This window comes from Rasamsonia emersonii, assembly GCF_000968595.1.
Source record: "Rasamsonia emersonii CBS 393.64 chromosome Unknown ctg1118621760043, whole genome shotgun sequence".
Classification (NCBI taxonomy): Eukaryota; Fungi; Ascomycota; class Eurotiomycetes; order Eurotiales; family Trichocomaceae; genus Rasamsonia; species Rasamsonia emersonii.
The window spans coordinates 3,670-24,082 of NW_013563244.1; the positions used below are offsets into that span (position 1 = coordinate 3,670).

Below are 20,413 nucleotides of genomic sequence, written 5' to 3' on the forward strand. Positions count from 1 at the left end.
TAGCCAATCTTACGTCTGCCAACACGAATGCGGATCCAACAACTAACACGTCGCGCGCAACCCATTTGTGTCTGCATCTCGACAAACACACCCTGCAGCTAGTTCGTCTCGCGTGGCTCTGCAATGATTAGAACCAGACCTTGACGGCAAAGTCAGCTCTGACGTGTGAGCCGATCCAAATTGTCCTGCTAGTGAGCTCCCATTCGGCCGTTTTTGCACGTCTCTAGTGCCAACAACACTCACTCGGCCGATTTAATCCTAGCTGCTAAGAAAGATCAACAAACTAGCGCCATTGGACTTCTCTTGATGCCCCGGGGCAGTGTCAATGTCCGTCTTTAACGCCGGTAGCGGACATTGTTCTATCGCCGAAAATGCAAGGATTAATAGGACCTCGGTCAATACGAAAGAGCCTTCACTGGCGGACCTGATCGCAAGGACTCGTGGATATTCTCGCAATGCCGGATCGCAGCGTTCTGATCACCGGCGGCACAGCCGGGATGGGCTATCACTGTGCCATCAACATCGCCCGTCAACACCCTGACTATCAGATTGTGCTGGCCTCACGCACTAATCGCCACGACGCAGCAGCAGCGATCAACCGTCTGCTTGGTCAAGCCAATGTCAGCTACCTGCGTCTGGACCTCTCCAGTCTGGCTGCCGTCCGCTCCTTCGTCGCCGAGTGGGAAGCAAAGAAATATCCGCCCATTCAGGCTCTCCTTCTCAACGCCGGATTGCAATTCCCAGACGGCGTTGGCTACACGGTCGATGGCTTCGAGCGGACATTCGCCATCAACCATGTCGGCCACGCGCTGCTGTTCTCGCTCCTCAAGCCGCATTTCGCAGACACGGCGCGCATCGTGGTAACATCCAGCGGCACTCACGACCCGGCGCAGAAGACCGGATTGCCAGATGCAAAGTACACGACGGCCGAAGAACTGTCCCATCCGACGCCAGATTCGGCCAGAAACCCGGGTCGCCAGCGGTATTTGACCAGCAAGCTGGTGAACGTGCTGTAGACGTATGCGCTCCACCGGCGGATCACCCGCGCGAAAAAGTCCTGGACGGTGGTTGCCTTCGACCCGGGACTGATGCCAGGGACAGGGCTGGTGCGAGAGGGCAATTCCATCGAGCGGTTCCTCTGGCTGCACGTTATGCCTCGCATTCTTCCGCTGCTTCGCTGCCTGCTGACGCCCAACATCCATACGCCGTAGGAGTCCGGTGCGAACTTGGCCTGGCTGGCGACCAGTCCGGAGGTCGAGGGGATCAGCGGCGTGTATTACAAGGAGAGGAGGCAGATCAAATCCAGTGACGAAAGCTATGATGAGAGGAAGCAGGAGGAGCTGTGTGAGTGGACGGTAAAGAATACTGCGACTAGCGAGGAGGAGGCAGACAGCTTCCGGATTTGAGTCATCGTCACTAAATTGCGGTTTCGACTTTGTATTTCTTTGATAATCCGCAAAATGGTTGCGTATATACTGCAGTATCTACTTAATAATGTCAATATCGCATATTCATCTTAGAGGTGTTTATTCTTCCTACATAGTACCGTCTTATAATCATGGTCACTCTTGCTAATCTCTATACCTCAGTCAAGTAAGTGCTATTACCTGAGCTTGGATGGGATTAGACTTGGATATATATGAATTTCGTCACGATACCATATCGAAATAGAAACTGCAGCACGTTCCACGCCACAGCAGTCATCTCCTCATGTATGGAAATCAATCGCGTTAACATAACAACGCAGAAAACGCGATTTCCTATTTTTATGCCGGGAATAGTGATTGCGGGATTCGCTGCGGCCAGTCGGTCTTCTCCGGCATCGGTGTCGTCCGTGATAGCCCTAACAACACCCAGTACAATCTACCTTTGCAGTAGATAGGCAGGAACAGAGCCGAGAGGCCAATGGACGCCGAAAAGTACCTGCAAAATGATGTCATAGGTATCACAGGGATTATGTTGGCATTGCGCACTCTTGTTCGTTGCGGAAATTGATATCTCCGGTATATTCCATGGATTTAACGGTGGTTGAATTTACTGAGGTTTCCCTTATTTAACTACACTCGGCGAGATATATGCTATAGATTGAAAATACATTGCTCATGGAATATATATACGACCTGGGTCATTATCATGATTCTCCTATAACGCTGACCTAGTGCTGTCGTGCAAGAAAATGGCTATTATGCTATGATTACCAAACTCTGTCAAACCCATGTAGAGAGCGAAAAACTGCTTGCGCCCTGAAACACGCCCATATCTAGAGATATATCATCTGTGGCGATTTGCTCCCCTGCAGTGCCCGTCCAGGACATGAAATCGTTGTTCTCTACTCCGCCAGGATCTGACATGGCCGTCCTTTCAGCCACGTTAGCCAGATTCTGGCTGCCTGTCATGACTGCAGATCCGGGACAGGGTGCAGAGCTTTCAACAGTTCCTCCTATCGCACTGGAAGGACCATTGAAGTGACCGGACTAGCTGACCGACGACCCCGTCTCGCTTCTCGCAATACCCACAGGCCTATCCATCGTCGATGCAATCGCGTCCAACGCAGCAGACGCAATCGCGTCAAAAGCATCGCGTTTCCCCTTCGCAGCAGGAAACCGCTCGACCATCGCCCACATTGCCGCCGAACAGGAATGAACAGTCGTCTCGAGTGACCGAAAGGACATGCGCTCGCGCACCTGCGCGGAGTGCGAGTAGCAGTACAACAAAGCGGTCCCAGCAGCAAACAGGTTGTAGACTGCCTGCCAGAATAGCCGCAGCTTGTTTTTGCGGTGCAGGCGACGGTACAGCTTGATGAAGAAGGACGCAGAGTCGGCTAGTATCACCATCGCAGATTCCGACGGATTTGGAATGTTCGGTGAGGGGCGGTATAGCGCAATCAGAGCTTGGTGATATGCCAGCTCGAGGACCTCCGGCGGAGCGATGTTACTCGGTGCGCTGTCTTTTGGCGTCGATGACTTCCAGTCGAGCAGTCGCTGGTGCATGTCCTGCTGCCAGGTCTCGTAGTTGGTCGGAGGATAGGCTGCAGGCTTGCGCTCACGCAGCGTCACCTGGATCTCGGATTGCAGCTGGCGGTAGCGGAAGTAGTAAATGCTGAAAGCTTTCTTGCCCAGTGAGGTAGAGTCCCCGGTGGCGATTCCTTCGCTTGTGATGAGGTCGTCGTTGACTGGGCTAGGGAACTGGATTTCATTCGTATCAGCATCCACAGGTCTAATAACAACATAAGACGTACCTGCGTGTCGATGGCCCCATCAGACAGACAGAACGGCCTGTCCAGGATCGTCCCAACAGTCCGGTCCATCGAGTAGGCGACCCAGAAGACGCGTCGTCTTGTGTCCAGAGTCAACGGGTCGACTTTGCCTGGAGGCGGATCTTGATGCAGGCCCAGCTCTACCGCCAGTCGCAGCGCCATGCCCACGGTCTTCTACGTGCAAAACACGCTGGGGTGGAGATAGGAATACTGTGCCATCAGCAGCAGAACTTGCACCCCTTCCAGATCACCCGGCAGTCCGATGGGCTCGAGGCAGCGCAGCGCCGCGCCGTGATAGCGTTCACACAGCGACATCGGAACTCCGGTGGCATCATGCTTTTGCAGAGTTAACAACGCGATGGCGAAAATCATATACGAGAAGAAAAACGCCAGATGGGCGTGACGGTCCCCTTCTTTGACACGACCCGGCTCCTCGATGGAATACGCGTATTCGAGTTTCCGACGAAAGGTCGGCTCGTGCAGCGCGGGGGAGCTGAAGTTGGCAAACTCGAAGTACACTCTGGTCAGGTATTCAGCCACTCGTGTCTCTGGCAGCGACACGGGCGAGGGATCCAGGTTTTTCGGCACTTCAAACCGCACGTAGTCGTCTCCTGCCGCTGCGAGTGGTTCTTCCCACGCCTGCGCGAGATCGACAGTGGCTTCTGTCTTGTGTAGTTCTGCGAACAGCAGCCTGTTGAAGGAGACGTCGTCTTGGGTGCCGAAACGGAGCATCTGCGAGAGAGAGCGGGAGGAGCCATTCGTTTTGGCGTTGAGAAGAGGCCGGATGACGCTGTCGTCTTGTTTGAGGGAGAATTTCGCTGTCTGAGCGTGTGAATCTGCTGGATGGTTGCTTGCATGCGACTGCAATGAGGCCGGAGAGTCTGGTTCAACGTCTTGGATGCCATAGCGCTGGAGTTTCAGTTCGAGAAACGCGACCCTCTCTTCGAGGCTGTGGACATAACTGAGGCCATCAGCAGTCAATATAAGAAGCATAGCGGGATAGGATACCTCCATGGAACGTGTCTCTTAGCCACGGCATCATATCCCACGCAGTCAACCCCTGCTTTTTCGCAGGAATGGCATCTCTGTAGAGCGTCAGCATGCAACTGCAAGAACAGTAGGAGGCTGTCCTACCGGCAGCTTCTGGTCGCATTTCTGCTTCCTCCGACGGCAGCGAATGCAGGCGGTGATGTTGGACCGAGCCAGAGTTCGCGAGCTGTGATTATTATGACTGTGATTATTCCTGCTGCGAGACGCTGGCATGACAGCTAGGTATCACACTGCTGGTGAGAAAAAACGCATCCCAGAGGACAACATAACCTCAGTGCAGACTGAAGCCGTCCAGGATGCTTTCCCCGCATCTTGTCCGCGCGATAAGCCAGAGAACACTACCAGACTCGTCAATCGACCCCTACCTGCCTTAGCAGCTACTAGGTAGGGCATGGTACGATAGCAGGTGCTCTCCATGCTTATCGCGCCTCTAGTTGCATTCCCCGCAGCGACAAGGCCAATGGTCTCTGTTGCTGATATCAACGGCCTTAGCGTCTTCCGCTTCGGTTAGTTAATGGATTTCCGCAGGATTGCCGTATTGGGTAGTAGGCTACGCATTCAACTCGGATGGTCATTTAGGAGCACTCTTTGAAATTCAGATTGGTTGATTTGTTGTGTAGTTAAATGGGAAAAAAATCTTATACGATCTTTTATGTTGGAGTCGCGCATGGCCCTATTAAAGGTATATATAGAGAGGTGCCCCCGTAATATATATTTTGCACATACCCTATCAAAATCCTGAGCCAGACGACAACAACAACAGAACATCGATTATATGTAGAACAAAACTGAATATGCCGTATAAACATTGTACATAACTTTATCAAGGAACTGTATTTATAGGCAGATGGCAGAGAAATTATTGAAAATATCCCAAGTTGGAGATGGACACTAGATAATATACGATTTCTATATCTACTATCATGCCTAATACTGTTGTTATTCAGCTGCAACTGCATTCCTCCGCACGACATCTCGCAGCTCCTGTGCTTTACCATCCATTCGGGGCGCGTTTCCCCCATCCATGCCATCTCTCCCCCAGGCCCATTTCTTGGCCAGCTCAGAGTCAAGACGCCCCTCCATCGAGTACAGCACTAGATCGCCGATGATGGGGAGGAACTTCCACGCATGGGCCGAGCCGCCTGTTGCGATATGCAAGTTGGCGATGCGCGGATGCGGAGCGATGATGAAGTCTGCTGTCAGGGTTTGGGATATCCTGGTCCAGTCAGCATGTTGAAATTCATCAGAGCATCGTCGATGACTGACCAACACAGCTTCGTCCGGTCAAACTCCCTGTCTGCCAGACTGGGCATCAGTTCTCGCAGGTTGTCCCTCAGCGCGGCCTCTGCATCTGCAGGGATGACATCGCCCGGATTGGTGACGATGGTCCGGGGAACAGACACCTCTATCGTTTTGGATCGATCTTCTGGGTGAGGGATGGTCTCTGTATTGCAGTACCCCGGCGAGCGACGGAGGCACTTGATCTCTCCGCGATACGGGGGGAAGATGTTGAAACCCGTGCTGAGGTTGGTGGTGATGGACATGTTCTTCCACCGGTCGGCTTCCTCCTCTGTGACTTTCAGCCATGCCACCTCAATGGCGGACGAGTACGCCAGTCCCTCGAGGAAGACCAGCGTGTTGGACCAGGCGCCAGCTGCGACCAGCGTCAGCTCTGCCGGTAGAACAGTCCCGTCTGTCAGAACGACGCCGGTTGCGCGTCCATTCGCGATAGCGATGCGCTCGACCGGCGTGCCACATTGAAAAGTAACATGGGGCTGTTGGGAACAGCGCTCATAGTAGATGCGCACACACTCCTCCGCATCGATAAACGCGTCGTCGAGATTGCAGTACCCGACCTTCCACTTCCGCTCTCGACCCAGCTGCTCTTCAGGCACAAGATCAGCGTCTTGCCCGTGGATGCGCCGGAACACGTCCTCCGGCGAAGGAATCTCGACGACAGACGAGTTGCTTTGCTTCACGTTCTCGAGGCCCTTGTTCCAGATGTCGAAGAACCGGCCCGGCTGGCCGTCGCAGACGAAGGTCATGCCCTGCTTGAAGTAGTACCGGCTCAGCTCGGGGTCTGCCTCGATCTTTTTCTGTGCGTCTGACGCCAGCTGGGCGTATATCGAGTCGGCGTAGTCTGGACATCTTAGCAGTTGTCTTGCATCATTGCCTATGTACAGTACACTAGCATTTTTCATGGGAAACCATAGAAAGTAGAAAGCGATATTTTTTTTTTAGAAGAAAAAAAAAGAAGAGGAGAGGAGAGAAGAAGATACCTGCCCGGATACACCTCGTCGTATCAACACTGGAGCCGTCCTCCACCGGAGGCGTCAGGCGATCGACGACGGTGACGCTGCAGCCCGGATGGCGGCGGGAGACGGCGAGGGCGGTCGACAGGCCGAAGATGCCGGCGCCGACGATGATAACGGTGGAGGGGAAGGTGGCCATTGAGATAGTAAAATGTTTCGTCTTTCCAATGGAAGAAAGAATAGGAGTTGCCTACGGAATGAGCAGGGACATGGCGTTTGAATTTATCTGGTTGCTGGAGCTAAGTTACCTATCTAGGTAGCCTGCGGAGGAAACCCGACCGCGCGTTACCGGCGAACACCGCGTCGATGCCATGGCCCAAGTAGACATGTTCAGGAGAGGAGAGCTATCAGAAGAAAAATTCTCAACATGGGTGAACTAACGCATATAGATTCGACGCTGTCAATGGGACCAAACGAACGGCACAGTGTCCTACCGGCCACGCATTGTAGGTGGCACGGAGCGGAGTAAATGCCGCAATGACTGTTCGAGTTTCCCAGCATTTTCGCTCCCAATGCATTACGGAATGAACAGAAAGGGGTGTCGAACGCTTTGCAATGCCGATGAATTTGAGGCCGCAGTTCTTCCATCTAGCCATCTGGTCACGTGATCTGGATCAATAAATCATCTGACCGGCTAATTTAGTCCGCCAACCTCGATTAGTCAGCCGCTGCCGCATCCGTAGAGTAAGCAGGTCAGATGACCGCCCATCCTGCGTACTCCTCCGTTTCGCCTTCCTGCCATCCCTCTACTCCGTAAGACAGCCTGAGCAGCGAGAGGCTTCCAGCTCGCTCGCGTTGCCATCATGTTCGTCTCGATGGCGAGCTTCGATTTCACGAAGAAGCAGTCCAAGTGACCGGCTCTGGAATTGTGTGCCCCAACTCGTTTTCCTGGGTGATCTCCATCGTACGGAGTAATGGCCTCGCCTCTCCACCGGCATCAATCGTCGTTGGAAGGCGTCATCGACTTTTCTTCTTCGCCCCAACCTCTGGAGCCAGACCAACGGAGTCGCGCGGTCGATATTTTCAATCGGATCGTGGCCCAGTACGAGCCCTCTCCGACGAACGCGAAGGATTACAAACGGATCACTCTTCTCCGCGCTGTTTACGACTCGGTCATTGCTAAGGACGATTTCCTGCGCTGCTTCTTTCTGTTCCTCGAGAAGGAACTGCGCCAGGGAGAAGATGCACCGGAACAGAGTTATTCTCAGGCCTTGTCACGCTTCATCGATCTGGATTCTCGGGGCACGGAGCAGGGAAATGCGCTGGAAGCAAGCTTGGCTGCTTTCTCCGATTACCTGGTCGATAATTTCTTCCTGACACGTACCATCTATGTTTTGTACGTCGGATGTCATACAGCAATAACCACGGCGTAATTGGGCGCATTCTGTATCTGAGTGGTGCAGGTGATTATATCGATGACATCCTCCGAGATATGGAGGAAATGCATATCAAAGAGGACGGATCCACTGAACTGGGGCATTACGTCCGCCTGAGATTGGGTGGTTGGTTGGACGGAGTCCCGGTTTATTGACCACTGGCTTCAAAGAAAAGGGTCTATCACTGTCAGGTATTTGGTCATGCCTCGTAGAGATGCAGTCTAACTTATCTCGTGCAAGCTAAATTGATCCAAGGACGCAATAGAGAGGATCTTGTTGAAGCGCAGCTGCGAATTCGAGCCAGGTCGCTTTGCTTTATTTATCAAGCTGTTCTCCGCTTGTGGTTGATGAGGCTCTGTATTGCTTCCCAGTGAGCAGTTGGCTGGTCTCTTTGATTATGTGCTAGCCGGGCGGCCATGGTAACTGGGGAAAAAAGCCTATTCCAGCGCCGATGAATCAGCTAGTACGCATCTTTTTCACGGCTACTTAACTGCGCGTTATCGAATAGATGTCGTGGCAGGCTTTGTGAGCGCCATGTAGCACTACAGTCCTGTCCTGTCTGGGAGTCTGTCCAGTTCAGATCGGCCTGATTACGGAATCGAGAGCGTTCCGGTGCCCTGAGGAATATTGGTGTTTCAATTGGTATGGCTCTGACACATGGAATATCGAGAGTGCGTTGGTGTTTGCACATTTCACTCCATTATATATATTTAGCCCGTTACAGCATGGCTACGCACAAATACCCGTAAAGTTTCCCATCGCAATTACAGCACTACCAATCAAGTGAGATAGCGGAAGCTCTTGTTCTGCTTGTCTGTCAGGTCCAAAAAGTCGGCCTCATGCTCATCAACAGACTCGATGCCGATGGCATCACGCAACTTGTCCCGCTGGACATTCTCCCACTTGCACACCAGCCCGTAGAAGATGGCCAGCAGGATGCAGAGGCAGTAGCAGAGGAGCATTGCGACAATGGCGCCGGTGTATTTCGGTGCCTGCTTCTCCACGAAGGTTTGGGGACCTGCAACCCGTCAGCCTTGGACTTACCATGGTTTCTTACTGGGAGAATACTGATGATATTGCCAATTGCATACGCAAAATAGTCCATCGCATTGACAGTCGTCTTCTTCGACCGTCCAGCCGTGTTGGCCTGGAACAGGGCCAGGCCGCATACGTACGGCGCCCAGTATACGTATAGCATGTAGAGGCCGATCAGTTGGCCGGCTTTGTTGGTGCGAGGGAGAGCTAGAAGATCAGTCCGCTGCCTTAGCATGATTATTATTGGATATGGGCTTACTGTAAACTAGAATCGTCCCGACAAGAGGAATGATGAGACTCGCGACTGTCACCAACCAACGATACTTCCGCGTCTTCCCAGCCAGCCAGCTGAAGAAAATCCCCGAGAGGGTCGATACCACGCCTGACTCCTCAGCATGCAGCTTAAGAAGGGCCCTGACGACTTACCCGTCGGGATTGTCATAAGAGACGAATCCTCCGCCGAAAAACCCAGCGAGTTGATGATGATGGTGCTGAAGGAAATGAGCCCGCCGTTCGGGATGTTGACGGAAATGAAGAAAAACCACAGAATCCAGTTCTTCCAGTCAGTGACCGCTTCCATGGCCTGTTCCCACTTCCAGTGCTTGTTCTCGATCCCCAGTTTCTCGTCGCGCAGTCGCTCGATGGCGACGATTTTCTCACGTTCAGACAGCCAGGACGCATCTGCCGGGCTGTCCGGGAGGATGAAGAACATCAGCGCGCCGTAAAGGACGGTAAGCCCACCGACAGAAAGGAAGATGTGCTTCCACTTCGGCAGGGCAGAATGCTCGAGATGGCCGAACCCGAAGGAAATGAGCCCATTGCCAATGGACGACGTCACAGCGCAAGTCATGGCACTGCGCACCGGCTGCTCCGACTTGCGCCACCACATGGTTGCGATGATGATCATGGCAGGGAGATCGCAGCACTGGAATAGGCCCAGCAGGAAGCGACAGACCAGGATGGACGAGGTGTTGGTGCAGGCGGCATGGCACATTTCGACGACACCCCAGAGGAAGATGTTGACTGCGAGGTATTTGCCTGTGGGGAAGCGCTGCAACATCCACAGCGTCGGGAAGATTCCAATGAGGAAGGCTACTCAATTAGCCCTTTCTCAACTCTTTCTTCGCGGGATTTGGATAAGGAGACACACCGAAGTACATGATCGACCCAACCCAGCTGTACTGGTACCCGCTAAGGCCCAAGTCATCGATCATGCCATAGATGGCTTCTGTGCCGACTCTACAGAACTAAGTCAGAAAATATGTTGCTGATATTATAACAATGCTGGATCGCATGTGCCATACACAACTTTGTCCCACCCCGACAGCTGCAGACAGACAAACAGCATCGGCACCATATGCCGGTCGATCTTCCATCGCACGGCGTCCATCTCTTCTTGCGTTATGGACCCCTCATGATCAGCAGTAGCCAGGATCCTCGCTGCGATGTCGACATCTCTCTCGTCGGCGGTGTCGTATGACTGACCCGCCCCGATCTCCACTGCAGGAGCCTGGTTGCCTTTCATGGCGAGGTCGTGCAACTTTTTAGGATCTTCGGAGTTCATTATTGTGTGATATCAAAACAAATGCGAGGTGCAGTACGGATTCAGACAGTGGTTGATGGATCGATCGACTCGGACTCAATGCCGTCGGAGTCAACAGACAAATAATGCCAACGAGGCAAGCTTCGTATTAATTCATGGATGCTGGTTGAATACCTACACCGGTGATGACCGATCGAGTTTTAACCAGGAGGCACCGCCATAGCCGGATGGCATCGTCTAGTAAAGCTATCGTCGTCGTTCGCCGGCACTTATCTGCGCTATCGGTGTCGTCCGATGACTATCGTCTTGCAAGCTACTGACAGTCAGAGCTAGCTCGATCCTAGCAGCCATGTAAGTGGGGTATCGCTGATTGCATGCTCACTAGTTGTCAATTTCTGCTTTGTGACCAGACTGGCAAGAAAGTCGCCTGTCTTCGTGCGGGGATGAAGACCCAGTGCTGTCGGAGAACGACGACGGAACACGATCTTCAAGTCACGTCCCCAACGACCCGACTGAGAGACGAACAGCTGATGTGCGACAAGAAAACAGATTTAAGGGCAGTATTGGCCTGGACAAGCCTGGTCAGAGATAGCATCTATCAGACGCTTATCTCCAATATCCATACGCCGTAATTCCTGGATGTTCCAATTCTGACACCGCCATGCCGTTCCTCAACTCTGACAAGGACGACCAGAAGATCAGAATCTACATCGCTTTGTTTTAGACCATTGTCTCATCTGAAGCCTTTACTGACATTCGTCAGATCGAGGAGGCACGTTCTGCGACTGCATCGGCATCGTCCCCGCCCGCGAGGACATCGTCATCAAGCTGCTCTCAACCAGCGCGGCTCGCTCCTGATCCAGGAGCTGTTCGTCGAATACGGCACGCGCGTCGTCCAGCGCTACACGGCGGCCATCCAGCAAACCGCTGAGATGGCTGTGCGCAACTACCTCAAGAAAGTTGCCAAAGAGCGTCGCCAGCCGCTCAAGGCAGTCGAGTATCTTGACGATGGCACGGAGATCCATCTCGAAGTCCGCATTGACGGCCAGACAGGAAGCGCCGACTTCGACTTCACAGGGACGGACCCGGAGACGTACGGCAACCGCAACGCGCCAGCCAGCCTTGTCTACTCAGCGATTATCTACGCAGTGCGGGCGATGATCAATGAGGAGATTCCCCTGATCCAGGGCTGTCTCAGCCCGATCAACATCATCATCCCTCCAAACACTGTGTTGTCGCCGTCTAGCGGCGCAGCCGTGTATACGGGAAACTCGCTAACCAGCCAGCGGCTGACGGACGTCGTGTTCAAGGCGTTCGAGACGTGTGCCGCCAGCCAGGGCTGCATGAACAGCGTGCAGATGTACGGCGGCGAGAAGGCGAAGCCGGGCGAGCCCTTTGCGGGCTTTACTTTCATGTACGGCGAGACGATTTGCGGGGGAAGTGGTGCAGGACCGACGTGGCGGGGAGTTTCTGCTGTGCATACGGTAGGATATGATATGATCCTTTGGAAGGACACTATCGCTCGACAGACGAATATCCTGCTAATTAGTGGCTTCAGAACATGACAAACACACGCGTCACCGACCTCGAGATCCTCGAAAAGCGATACCCCGTTCTGGTGAAACAGTTCTCCATCCGCCACGGCTCCGGCGGCGAGGGCCTGCATCCAGGAGGAGACGGAGCCATCCGGGCATTCGAAGCCCGCGCGGCGATGACCTTCTCGCTGAGCTCGGAGCGACGCGTGCATCGGCCGTACAGGATGGCAGGGGGCGGGCCCGGGAAGAGCGGACGCAACCTGGCGCTGCTCAAACTGACGGACGGGCGAGACCGATGGGTCAACGTCGGCAGGAAGGGGATCATCCAGCTGAAATGTGGCGAGCAGCTGTTCATACACACGCCTGGCGGGGGAGGGTGGGGGGGTGCCTCCTGAGAAGAGAGAGGCGGCGGGGGCTGGAATTCCGGAGCAGAAGAAGCAGCCTCAGTATTGGCGAGGGACGGGGAGTCTGCATCAGTATGCTGCGACACAGAATGAGAGCTAGGGGAGGCGAGCTTGATGTATTTGACACGGATGTCCTTGTTTCATTATGTAGATATTCATTCCCTCTGCAATTGAATGCTACATACAGAGAGCAGTTTCTCAGAGTAGATGCCGTTCGATTGAGAAAGAATCAAACTTTCATTCTACAGCCTTAGAAATGTTACCTAAACTGAATGAAATCGATCCAGGGTTTTGCAATGACGTTATCAAAAGTTCTGGACCGACTTTACTATCTGAAGCAAGCACTGTAGATCATTTTATATACAATAATACGAAGATGGTGATCGCAGCAAATCAATCCAGAAAAAAAAACAGGCCACAATACTGGACATTTTATATATTTTCCATTAGAGCGGGTATTCTCCGATGCCAAAGTTCCCAGAAGTGTGGTTTTGTCGTCGCAATTTGGATCTCGGATGAGTTCGCCATCTATCTCGCGGCTCTCGCCTGGAATCTGGACGCGTTCCTTCTCGGTATTGGACGTGCTCAACAAGCGATTTAGCTGCAGATAATAATCTAGGGATGATATGATCGATCTCACAGGTATTGTCATGTGCCCCTCCAACAACATGAACGGCATCCACCCGTGTGTTGTTATGGCGTTCAAAATTATCTACTTTAAACATGTACAAATCAATCTTGACGAAAAATTGACAGATAATAAACATGGCTGCATATCATCATTGTATAAGGAGTCCTATGTATATTCTGTTGCAGAATGCCAGGGATTATAGGCAGTGGCTACTGAAGTAGTTATATATTAGGATTGGTTACTCTTACATAATACTGTAAAGCCTCTCTAATGTGAATGTTTGAAGAAAAAAATTTACTCGCCGTCATAGCAAAATATTAAAAATTATTAAAAGAAGGATATATACAATCGTGATGAAATGAGAACGGGAATATAATTAAAAGTGATATGAAAACACGTCATGAGCCATTAAAAGCCATTTCTAGCGTAGCAGGAATATACAACGAGCGTATATGAATTGCGTAGTCTAGTTCACCTCTCAGCTAAGCCGCTGCTGCGGGCCTTCTTGTCCGACGGCTCCTCCGGCTCGACCGGGTGATGGGTTATTTCAATCGTCGTCTCCTGATAAATCCCCGGCGGCGCCATTTCGGACAATTCCATATCCCCCTTGCGGACGATGTCGTCGGTCGAGGCGTCTCGGTCGTCGTTGACGGAGGTAATGGTGGCAGAGGCTTTGACGTCGCGACGGAAACGGGAGGCGATGCCGGGACGCTTCTTGCTCGTAGCTCCAATGGTCGTGCTGACCTGCGTCTGGTAGGCATGGTTCGACTCCGAGTACGCGTAGTGACGGTCGGTAGTGCTCTGTTCGGTCTCGAGGAGCAGATGTCTGCGCGTCAACGTGTACACGAGCACATCGACGAAGCCGGACAGCGCCATCATGGCGCCAGCAAGGGCGAAATAAGACCGACTGGGGACGACGTGTCTCGCGACGGACATGCGGCCCGCGGCTAAGGGGAGGGAGAGAATCACGTAAATGACTGGATAGACAACCATGTAGATGACGACGCGGTTGAGGCGCTTGAGGTTCTCTTCCTGACCGCGGTGGACGATCTTCGCCTGCATCATGCGGCGGCGCAGGTAGAAGAACATGATGCCGTACAGCACGACGGTGCCGAATTCGGAGAGGAAAATCCACACGTAATGGTCCCAGAGCCGGACGGTCTCGTGTTCGCGACTAAGCCAGCACTAAGCAGACTGTTAGCTCGGTGACGTTGCTGAAAGCTTCTGCAGTAGTCTTTGGGGACTCACCCAGCCTGCTTCGGAGACGACAAACGTGTTACTGCCAAACAATCCCACTGGGATGAACCCCAGAACCAGGACGAATGCCCACAGCGCAATGATGCAGCCGACGAAGACACCATGTGGGAGTTGTCGTCCTCGCAGGACGACCGCACACGTATGGATGGCAATGGCCAGCACGAACAATCCGCTCGCCGGATCGCCAGTCTGCACCAACCAGCCCTGAAGATTGCAAGCAGCCGTCTGGTGCTGGACGAAGCCTGTCGACACCCAGACGAGGCATATCATGAAGCCGAGCGCCTGCTGGAAGTCGGCCAGGATGAGGTTGAAGATGAGCAAGACATACTGGTTCTGGGTGAGCGGACGCTTGTAGTAGTTCCTCCAGAAGACAATCCGGTAGAGCAGGAAGGACAGCAGGCACAGGGTTGCTACCGCCGAGATGAGCGCCACGATGCCGATGGCGAGAAACCGCTGTTTCTGCGCGTCATCCACGATAAGGTCCTGCGAGCTGGGATCGAGAGTGCTTTGCCGAGCTGCGAGATGGTGTTGCAGAGCATAGTCGCCGTGGACGAAGCGCAGAATCTGCATGAGCCTGGTCATTATTTCTCATCTCGTTTCCGCAGGATATCGTCGCAACGCCAGGGATTCGCAAGGCCGTGGATCTGAGGGCGAGTCCTCAGTGTCGGTCCATCACTGACATGACATGCATGCCCCACGCCGGGGAGACGAGGACAATATAGCTCTTCCCCATCCCTTTTCTTATGATTTCCCCTGGCGACAGACAGCTGGAGAAGGAGCATGTGCCCCAGAAACCGTCCCAGGCGTTGCGGCTCGGAGAGAAACTCGTGGCGCGAGTTTGTTTCGGCTAGTTTCGCTTGCAGATTCCATTCGCGTCGCCTCCATAGGGCCTGCATTGCCCAGCAAGTCTATTTCTCGTGCAGCCAGCTGGAGTGACAGCAGAACTGATTGGATGCGAGCGGAACAAGGTTGGCTGGACGTGCGTCTAAAGCGCCGCAACGGTGCGTTCTCCACGTATGTCATATTAGAGTGGATCTCGGGGGAAAGGAGATGCTGTTAGCCTGTTAGGCATCTGAGGAGCCAGATGCAAATTTCGCATTGCAGACATGGTGGTCATATTAACAAGGATGACGAGGTGAAGCAGAATCGAAGCAACTGCTGACTATTCTGCGTCGATATCACGGAACTTGGCCGTCATGCTGGTTCCAACTTCAGGGTAAACAAACTTTGCTGGCCCAAACTATCGGTATGTCAGCTCTTAGTGTACCAGAAAATCGAAGGGCTGACCTCTCGACCATAGAATGCTAGCGAGGATTCTTTTCCCTCTTGGCGAGGGTGATCCACCATATCTCCCCTTATCGACCTCGGCTGGCACGAGCCCTATCCTAGCCGAAAACCCTCCCTATAGACAATCGTTCTGAAAGCAGAAATCGCAATCATCATAAACCTCTGAAAAAAAAAGGATGACGATATTACACTCGATCTACCATGACAGCAGTAGTAACGGACCGTCTACGCCGTACTACAGGGTACCTGGATCGCGAACAAATTGAGTACATGCAACCGAACCAAACGACACCCAATTTTGAAGCACGAGGTAGATACTGGCGGGGGTGGAGATGAGTTTAGTTTTAAACTCAGGCATTCATTTAAAGCATCTCCGTTTTCCGCATCAGGGCTCGGTGAAGAACCGAGCGAGACCCTTCACCGAACTTGGGGATTGATATGGATAGGAGACGACAAACTCGATTGCCATGACATGCGTTCGAGCTTTCGCTTCTTTCTTAGCGGATCTGTGACGATCTCCACACTCCTTTCCTTTTTCTTCGGTTAAATTAAGTTTCCAACCTCGTATTCCCACACAAAATACGGAGAACGGAGTACGGAGTAATTACTCCGGACTAGTTAGTAGTCAAACCATACTGAGACGACTAGAGTATGGGGCTTTTCGCCTTTCGCATGGATTTGGTGCCTGAATTGGGTGTTACTCGCCATCACTACATGCATATAAGTTGAAATATTCAGCCTAATGTTGAGATGCAATGCCTGAAATGCGCTAAGCCTAACGAACTAGAGTGCAGATTTACTAACAGAGTATGGTTAATTAAGCCGACATCGCTCAACACCTGCTTTAGTGTATGTAGAAAATTTTTATATGGCAATTATGGCTTCAAGTTTTCGTCGTTTTGGGTCATAATATCGTTTCTCTTGTATATAGAAAATTTGGAATTCAATTCATTGCAATTAAATTCCCCATTCACTAGTATATGTGTATATATATTTTTTTCTTTTTTAGTTTGTTAGTGGAAATATCCTTTCGGAGCTTTAACCAAAAGTAAAATTTGGCAGCGGAGTGGATAAAATAAAAAGGGGGTTGGTGATCAACACTATATCAACTTGTACCATGGAAAGCTGGCGATCTTAACGGAGTTTCAACGGGATATACTCTGTACAGAGTACGTTGCTCCAGCTGATGGACCTTTTACCGCTTTCAGATGATGAGATTCAAGACTACTGCCTCGGTTGATTATAGTTTCATTGGTTTGCAGAATGTGAATTGTGATCGGAGGAGCTGCTTTGTTGACGTAGTCTTCGCTGTTGCTGGATTATAGGACTGGCACTGTAGAGAGTAGAGCCTTTTCTTATCCTATCTAGTAACTAAATACGTAAAAAAAAAACAAGGGGGTATATCTGGGGATGGAAAATAGGCGCGCGGGTGTCCATAGTCACAAATGGCGCCAAGAACCAATCACTTATCATACCTGAGGCACCAAGGGAGATGGATGCCGGTGACTGGCAGCATTATCTATATCCCACATATCCTACAGGCTCTTCGAGATCGTAGACCTGTCGTTACCTAATTGCAAAACATCAACTAGGTTTGGTTTGAGTTGTAAGATAATATTAATGCTCAGCAGACCACAGTCCCAATAACAGACCAGGATGGATCAATGTGGTTAGGGTCGAGGGAGCGATTCGCCGATGTTGGACAGTAGGACATGTAAATAAATGCTTGGCTCGAAGATTTGAACAGGCGTGTAGGAACGACCGAATGAGAGTTGGAGAAGGAAATAAATCCTGATATATATTCAAGACGAGCAGCTCTGCACCTTTTTTTTTACTTTTTGTTATTGGTCAAGCGTGATAGAAGAGAAAGTCGCATTAACCAAAAAATGACAGACTGATTTAGTTCTGTTTAGAGAAAAATTGCTGTATTGGCAATGGCATTATTTTCGAACAGTATTCTTTCAAGCAGCTACTGCAGGCTTCCGGATTACAATGTTGGCAATGGCAGAACCTATGATGAACATTTTCTAGGCCTCCATACAAGTAGATATATTTTCGCTGGTATATTTTTGATCTCCTTCATTTCCTTCTACTCCAATAGTTCAATTCAGAAGGTTGAGATGTGCGCTACGCTGTAGCCGAAGCCGAGGATATTGGGGGCATAGGTCACAATGGAACGTTTTCTGCTTGCGAGGATTTATAAAGACCGGTCTTTCTCTGTCATACCAGCGTCTTGCGCTTTTGGAGAGGAACTGTCTGCAATATTCTGCCTGGCTAATTCATACTCTGAATGCTTCATATATATATACATCTGGATTTTCGAAATTAGCTACATCATGATGGATGTTGTATAGTCATGCAGGCACATGACTCCCCATTAAAACATGTACTCCGTTCTCGAGGATGATCATCCATGTACACTCTCTTCAGACCACAGCTCAGTGTCCCGTCAATCCTTGTGCTCTCTAAATGACGTTGTCGATGCGAATTATCCTTGCCAGACCGTCCTTTGTCAATGCGCCATTTTCTTCCAGAATGTGGATTACCTCCGCGAACAGCTCCTAGATGATGACATCTGCATGTGGAGAAGAGATGATGTCGATAATGAGTCTGGTGAGGGTGTTAAATCTGAGTAATACCGGGTAACCAACCCGAGATCAGAGCACTGTCATATATCATGGCCTTATCTAGCGCGTCAATTTGGGATTCTTAATCAATAGAGCCCGTAATCGTCGTGCCATTATAGTGATGAGGTATCTTGTTATAGTTTTTATATACGCATAGACATCATCATAGGAAGCTGGCAGGCGAACTCATTTGGGTACAAGGTCGAGAAATGACGATAAGAGTTTCATTTCTCAACTACCATATCAATTTTTGAAAAAGGCCAATAAATGGAGTTACCTCGTAAGAGACAAATATGTACTTCAAAGGGTAAGGCGTCAATAAAATTGTAGAAAGAACATCTTATATTGAGGATTCTATAGATATGTGACATCTATGGCCTGCTTGCCTTCAACGGATCCGGATGTTTGTGACGTTAAGCTATATTCTGATTTTACATGCAAACAGTAAGGCTGAAAACATTTTGCGTTGTATATGATCCAGCATTTTAACTATTGCTGGGTATAGACACATAAACAATAGGCACTAAAATAATATTAACTTACACTTGCAATGCGTGCTCTAGCCACAAACACTGGATAGTTAGGGGAACCACCAGTAATCGCAGCTCGATTGGGCGTCCTTTGTCATTCAGCTCTGCGGAGAAAGTCCTCAAGGTATTACTGTGTAGAGATGGCAAGAAGTAGGGCAAGGGAAGGTAGAAAGAGAATGAAATGAAAACACTGGTGAATGTTCTATATTCCTATCTCAGAGCTACAACATGCCATTCATACAACGTGACTCAATCATCCCTAGCGATCGATGTATGTTAGTCTAAATTTCCATTTAACCTCCGTCAGGTGCAACTCACCAGGTACACAAGGTGACCATCCCGGTTCTCAATCCTATCGGCCAAGTCGATGCCCTGGCGCTCTCTGAAACCCCCGTTGATCATGGGCAGCTCAGCAGTGAGTTTCGGTCCCCTGGGGCCATGCTCCAGTCGAATGTCACGAGCGCTGCGAGTGAAGTTCTCTCCGCCCCAGATAAACCAGCCTAGCGGAAGTTAGAAATATATTCTCTTTCTGGCAGCGTGACAGAAGCAGGACACTGCAGGCTCACCATCGCTGTTTCCAATGTGCTTGTCTAGTCTGACACGGTTGTGATGGAAGCGACCATGAGCATCCTTGACCTGCGCGACCAGCCAGGTGCTGTCATCGGCAAATTCGAGATGGATGTCCTCGGAAGTAAGATGGAAGGACATTTTGATGGTGGTGAAGATGGAGCAGTAGGCAGTGGATGTAAAAAGCCAGAGTTTGGAAATTTGGTGTGAGCACTTAAGCCAGCCAAGCGGTTTTATTTATACTGACAATCTGACAACAAAGACCCCTCCATACTGCCCCTCAAAAATGAAGCTAGACTCGTTATCGAGTGGAGAGATGATTGTTGGCCCTATCGATGTGGCTGGTGTGGACCATCGAAACAACACCGAGTGGGTCGGAGGAACGTGCTATACACACACTGTGTATGGCAGACTGCAACCTGAAGCTACTGTAGGCAGCAGTGTAAAGGACCAGCAAAGTATACGCAGTACAAGATCGACATGATCAGCGTCCAGGATTACGGCGGAGTCTTCTGGAAAGACCATGCTGGCACCACAGGTGCGCATTATACGACATGGCGTCTTTGGTGTCGCTGCCAGAATATCCACAGTAATTACTTACCCACTCTGACCCCTCACTATATACAGGCTGCCCCAACGCATTGAGAAACAAACAACTGGGCCGCGGAAATGTTTCAAAGCATTATGCGTGTGCGTATATTTTATGTAAGCATGTTGCAAAAAGGGTAACGTGATCTATAACCTAGTCGGACAAATGGCCTAGTCGGACACTTCCCCACCATCATACAGCTTCACAGTCAAATTTCACCACAACTATATAGAGAAATCATCTAATTACATTAAGAACTATTTCTTGTACGCTGGGAGCATGTACGGGCAGTATGCCCAACTGTTCCACATATACTGCACTGACGTGCAGCACGTTTTTGTGGTCTTTCCTCAGTAACCTCAACCACCCTACTCTCCTCTTCATTAGCTCTTCGTACACGATCTATCCCTTCTT

At 51.0% G+C, this 20,413-nt stretch overlaps 7 protein-coding genes across 7 annotated transcripts; 2 read left to right on the forward strand and 5 right to left on the reverse strand.

Annotated features, from left to right (window-relative positions):
- Positions 1-560: 560 nt before the first annotated feature.
- On the reverse strand, positions 561-4,249 carry T310_2963 (uncharacterized protein; the record flags this gene model as incomplete). Its single annotated transcript, XM_013474159.1, has 7 exons — positions 561-1,484; positions 1,547-1,578; positions 1,659-1,863; positions 2,214-2,448; positions 2,488-3,185; positions 3,239-3,396; positions 3,508-4,249. 7 exons carry the CDS (start codon positions 4,247-4,249, stop codon positions 561-563), a joined length of 2,994 nt encoding a protein of 997 aa, XP_013329613.1.
- A 996-nt stretch (positions 4,250-5,245) lies between these two features.
- T310_2964 (Fructosyl amino acid oxidasesarcosine oxidase) lies at positions 5,246-6,757 on the reverse strand (the record flags this gene model as incomplete). Its single annotated transcript, XM_013474160.1, has 3 exons — positions 5,246-5,522; positions 5,573-6,479; positions 6,586-6,757. The coding sequence occupies 3 exons, from the start codon at positions 6,755-6,757 to the stop codon at positions 5,246-5,248; spliced, it is 1,356 nt and encodes a 451-aa protein (XP_013329614.1).
- A 2,054-nt stretch (positions 6,758-8,811) lies between these two features.
- On the reverse strand, positions 8,812-10,593 carry T310_2965 (Allantoate permease; the record flags this gene model as incomplete). Its single annotated transcript, XM_013474161.1, has 4 exons — positions 8,812-9,236; positions 9,456-10,052; positions 10,180-10,268; positions 10,334-10,593. The coding sequence occupies 4 exons, from the start codon at positions 10,591-10,593 to the stop codon at positions 8,812-8,814; spliced, it is 1,371 nt and encodes a 456-aa protein (XP_013329615.1).
- Positions 10,594-11,233: 640 nt separating this feature from the next.
- T310_2966 (5-oxoprolinase (ATP-hydrolyzing)) lies at positions 11,234-12,502 on the forward strand (the record flags this gene model as incomplete). Its single annotated transcript, XM_013474162.1, has 3 exons — positions 11,234-11,289; positions 11,336-12,056; positions 12,131-12,502. The coding sequence occupies 3 exons, from the start codon at positions 11,234-11,236 to the stop codon at positions 12,500-12,502; spliced, it is 1,149 nt and encodes a 382-aa protein (XP_013329616.1).
- Positions 12,503-13,613: 1,111 nt separating this feature from the next.
- On the reverse strand, positions 13,614-14,981 carry T310_2967 (G protein-coupled receptor GprD; the record flags this gene model as incomplete). Its single annotated transcript, XM_013474163.1, has 2 exons — positions 13,614-14,327; positions 14,391-14,981. The coding sequence occupies 2 exons, from the start codon at positions 14,979-14,981 to the stop codon at positions 13,614-13,616; spliced, it is 1,305 nt and encodes a 434-aa protein (XP_013329617.1).
- A 3,089-nt stretch (positions 14,982-18,070) lies between these two features.
- T310_2968 (uncharacterized protein) lies at positions 18,071-18,526 on the forward strand (the record flags this gene model as incomplete). Its single annotated transcript, XM_013474164.1, has 2 exons — positions 18,071-18,299; positions 18,483-18,526. 2 exons carry the CDS (start codon positions 18,071-18,073, stop codon positions 18,524-18,526), a joined length of 273 nt encoding a protein of 90 aa, XP_013329618.1.
- A 141-nt stretch (positions 18,527-18,667) lies between these two features.
- Positions 18,668-19,551, reverse strand: T310_2969 (uncharacterized protein; the record flags this gene model as incomplete). The annotated part of the gene is made up of 4 exons (XM_013474165.1): positions 18,668-18,731; positions 18,857-19,053; positions 19,162-19,343; positions 19,410-19,551. 4 exons carry the CDS (start codon positions 19,549-19,551, stop codon positions 18,668-18,670), a joined length of 585 nt encoding a protein of 194 aa, XP_013329619.1.
- Positions 19,552-20,413: the final 862 nt, after the last annotated feature.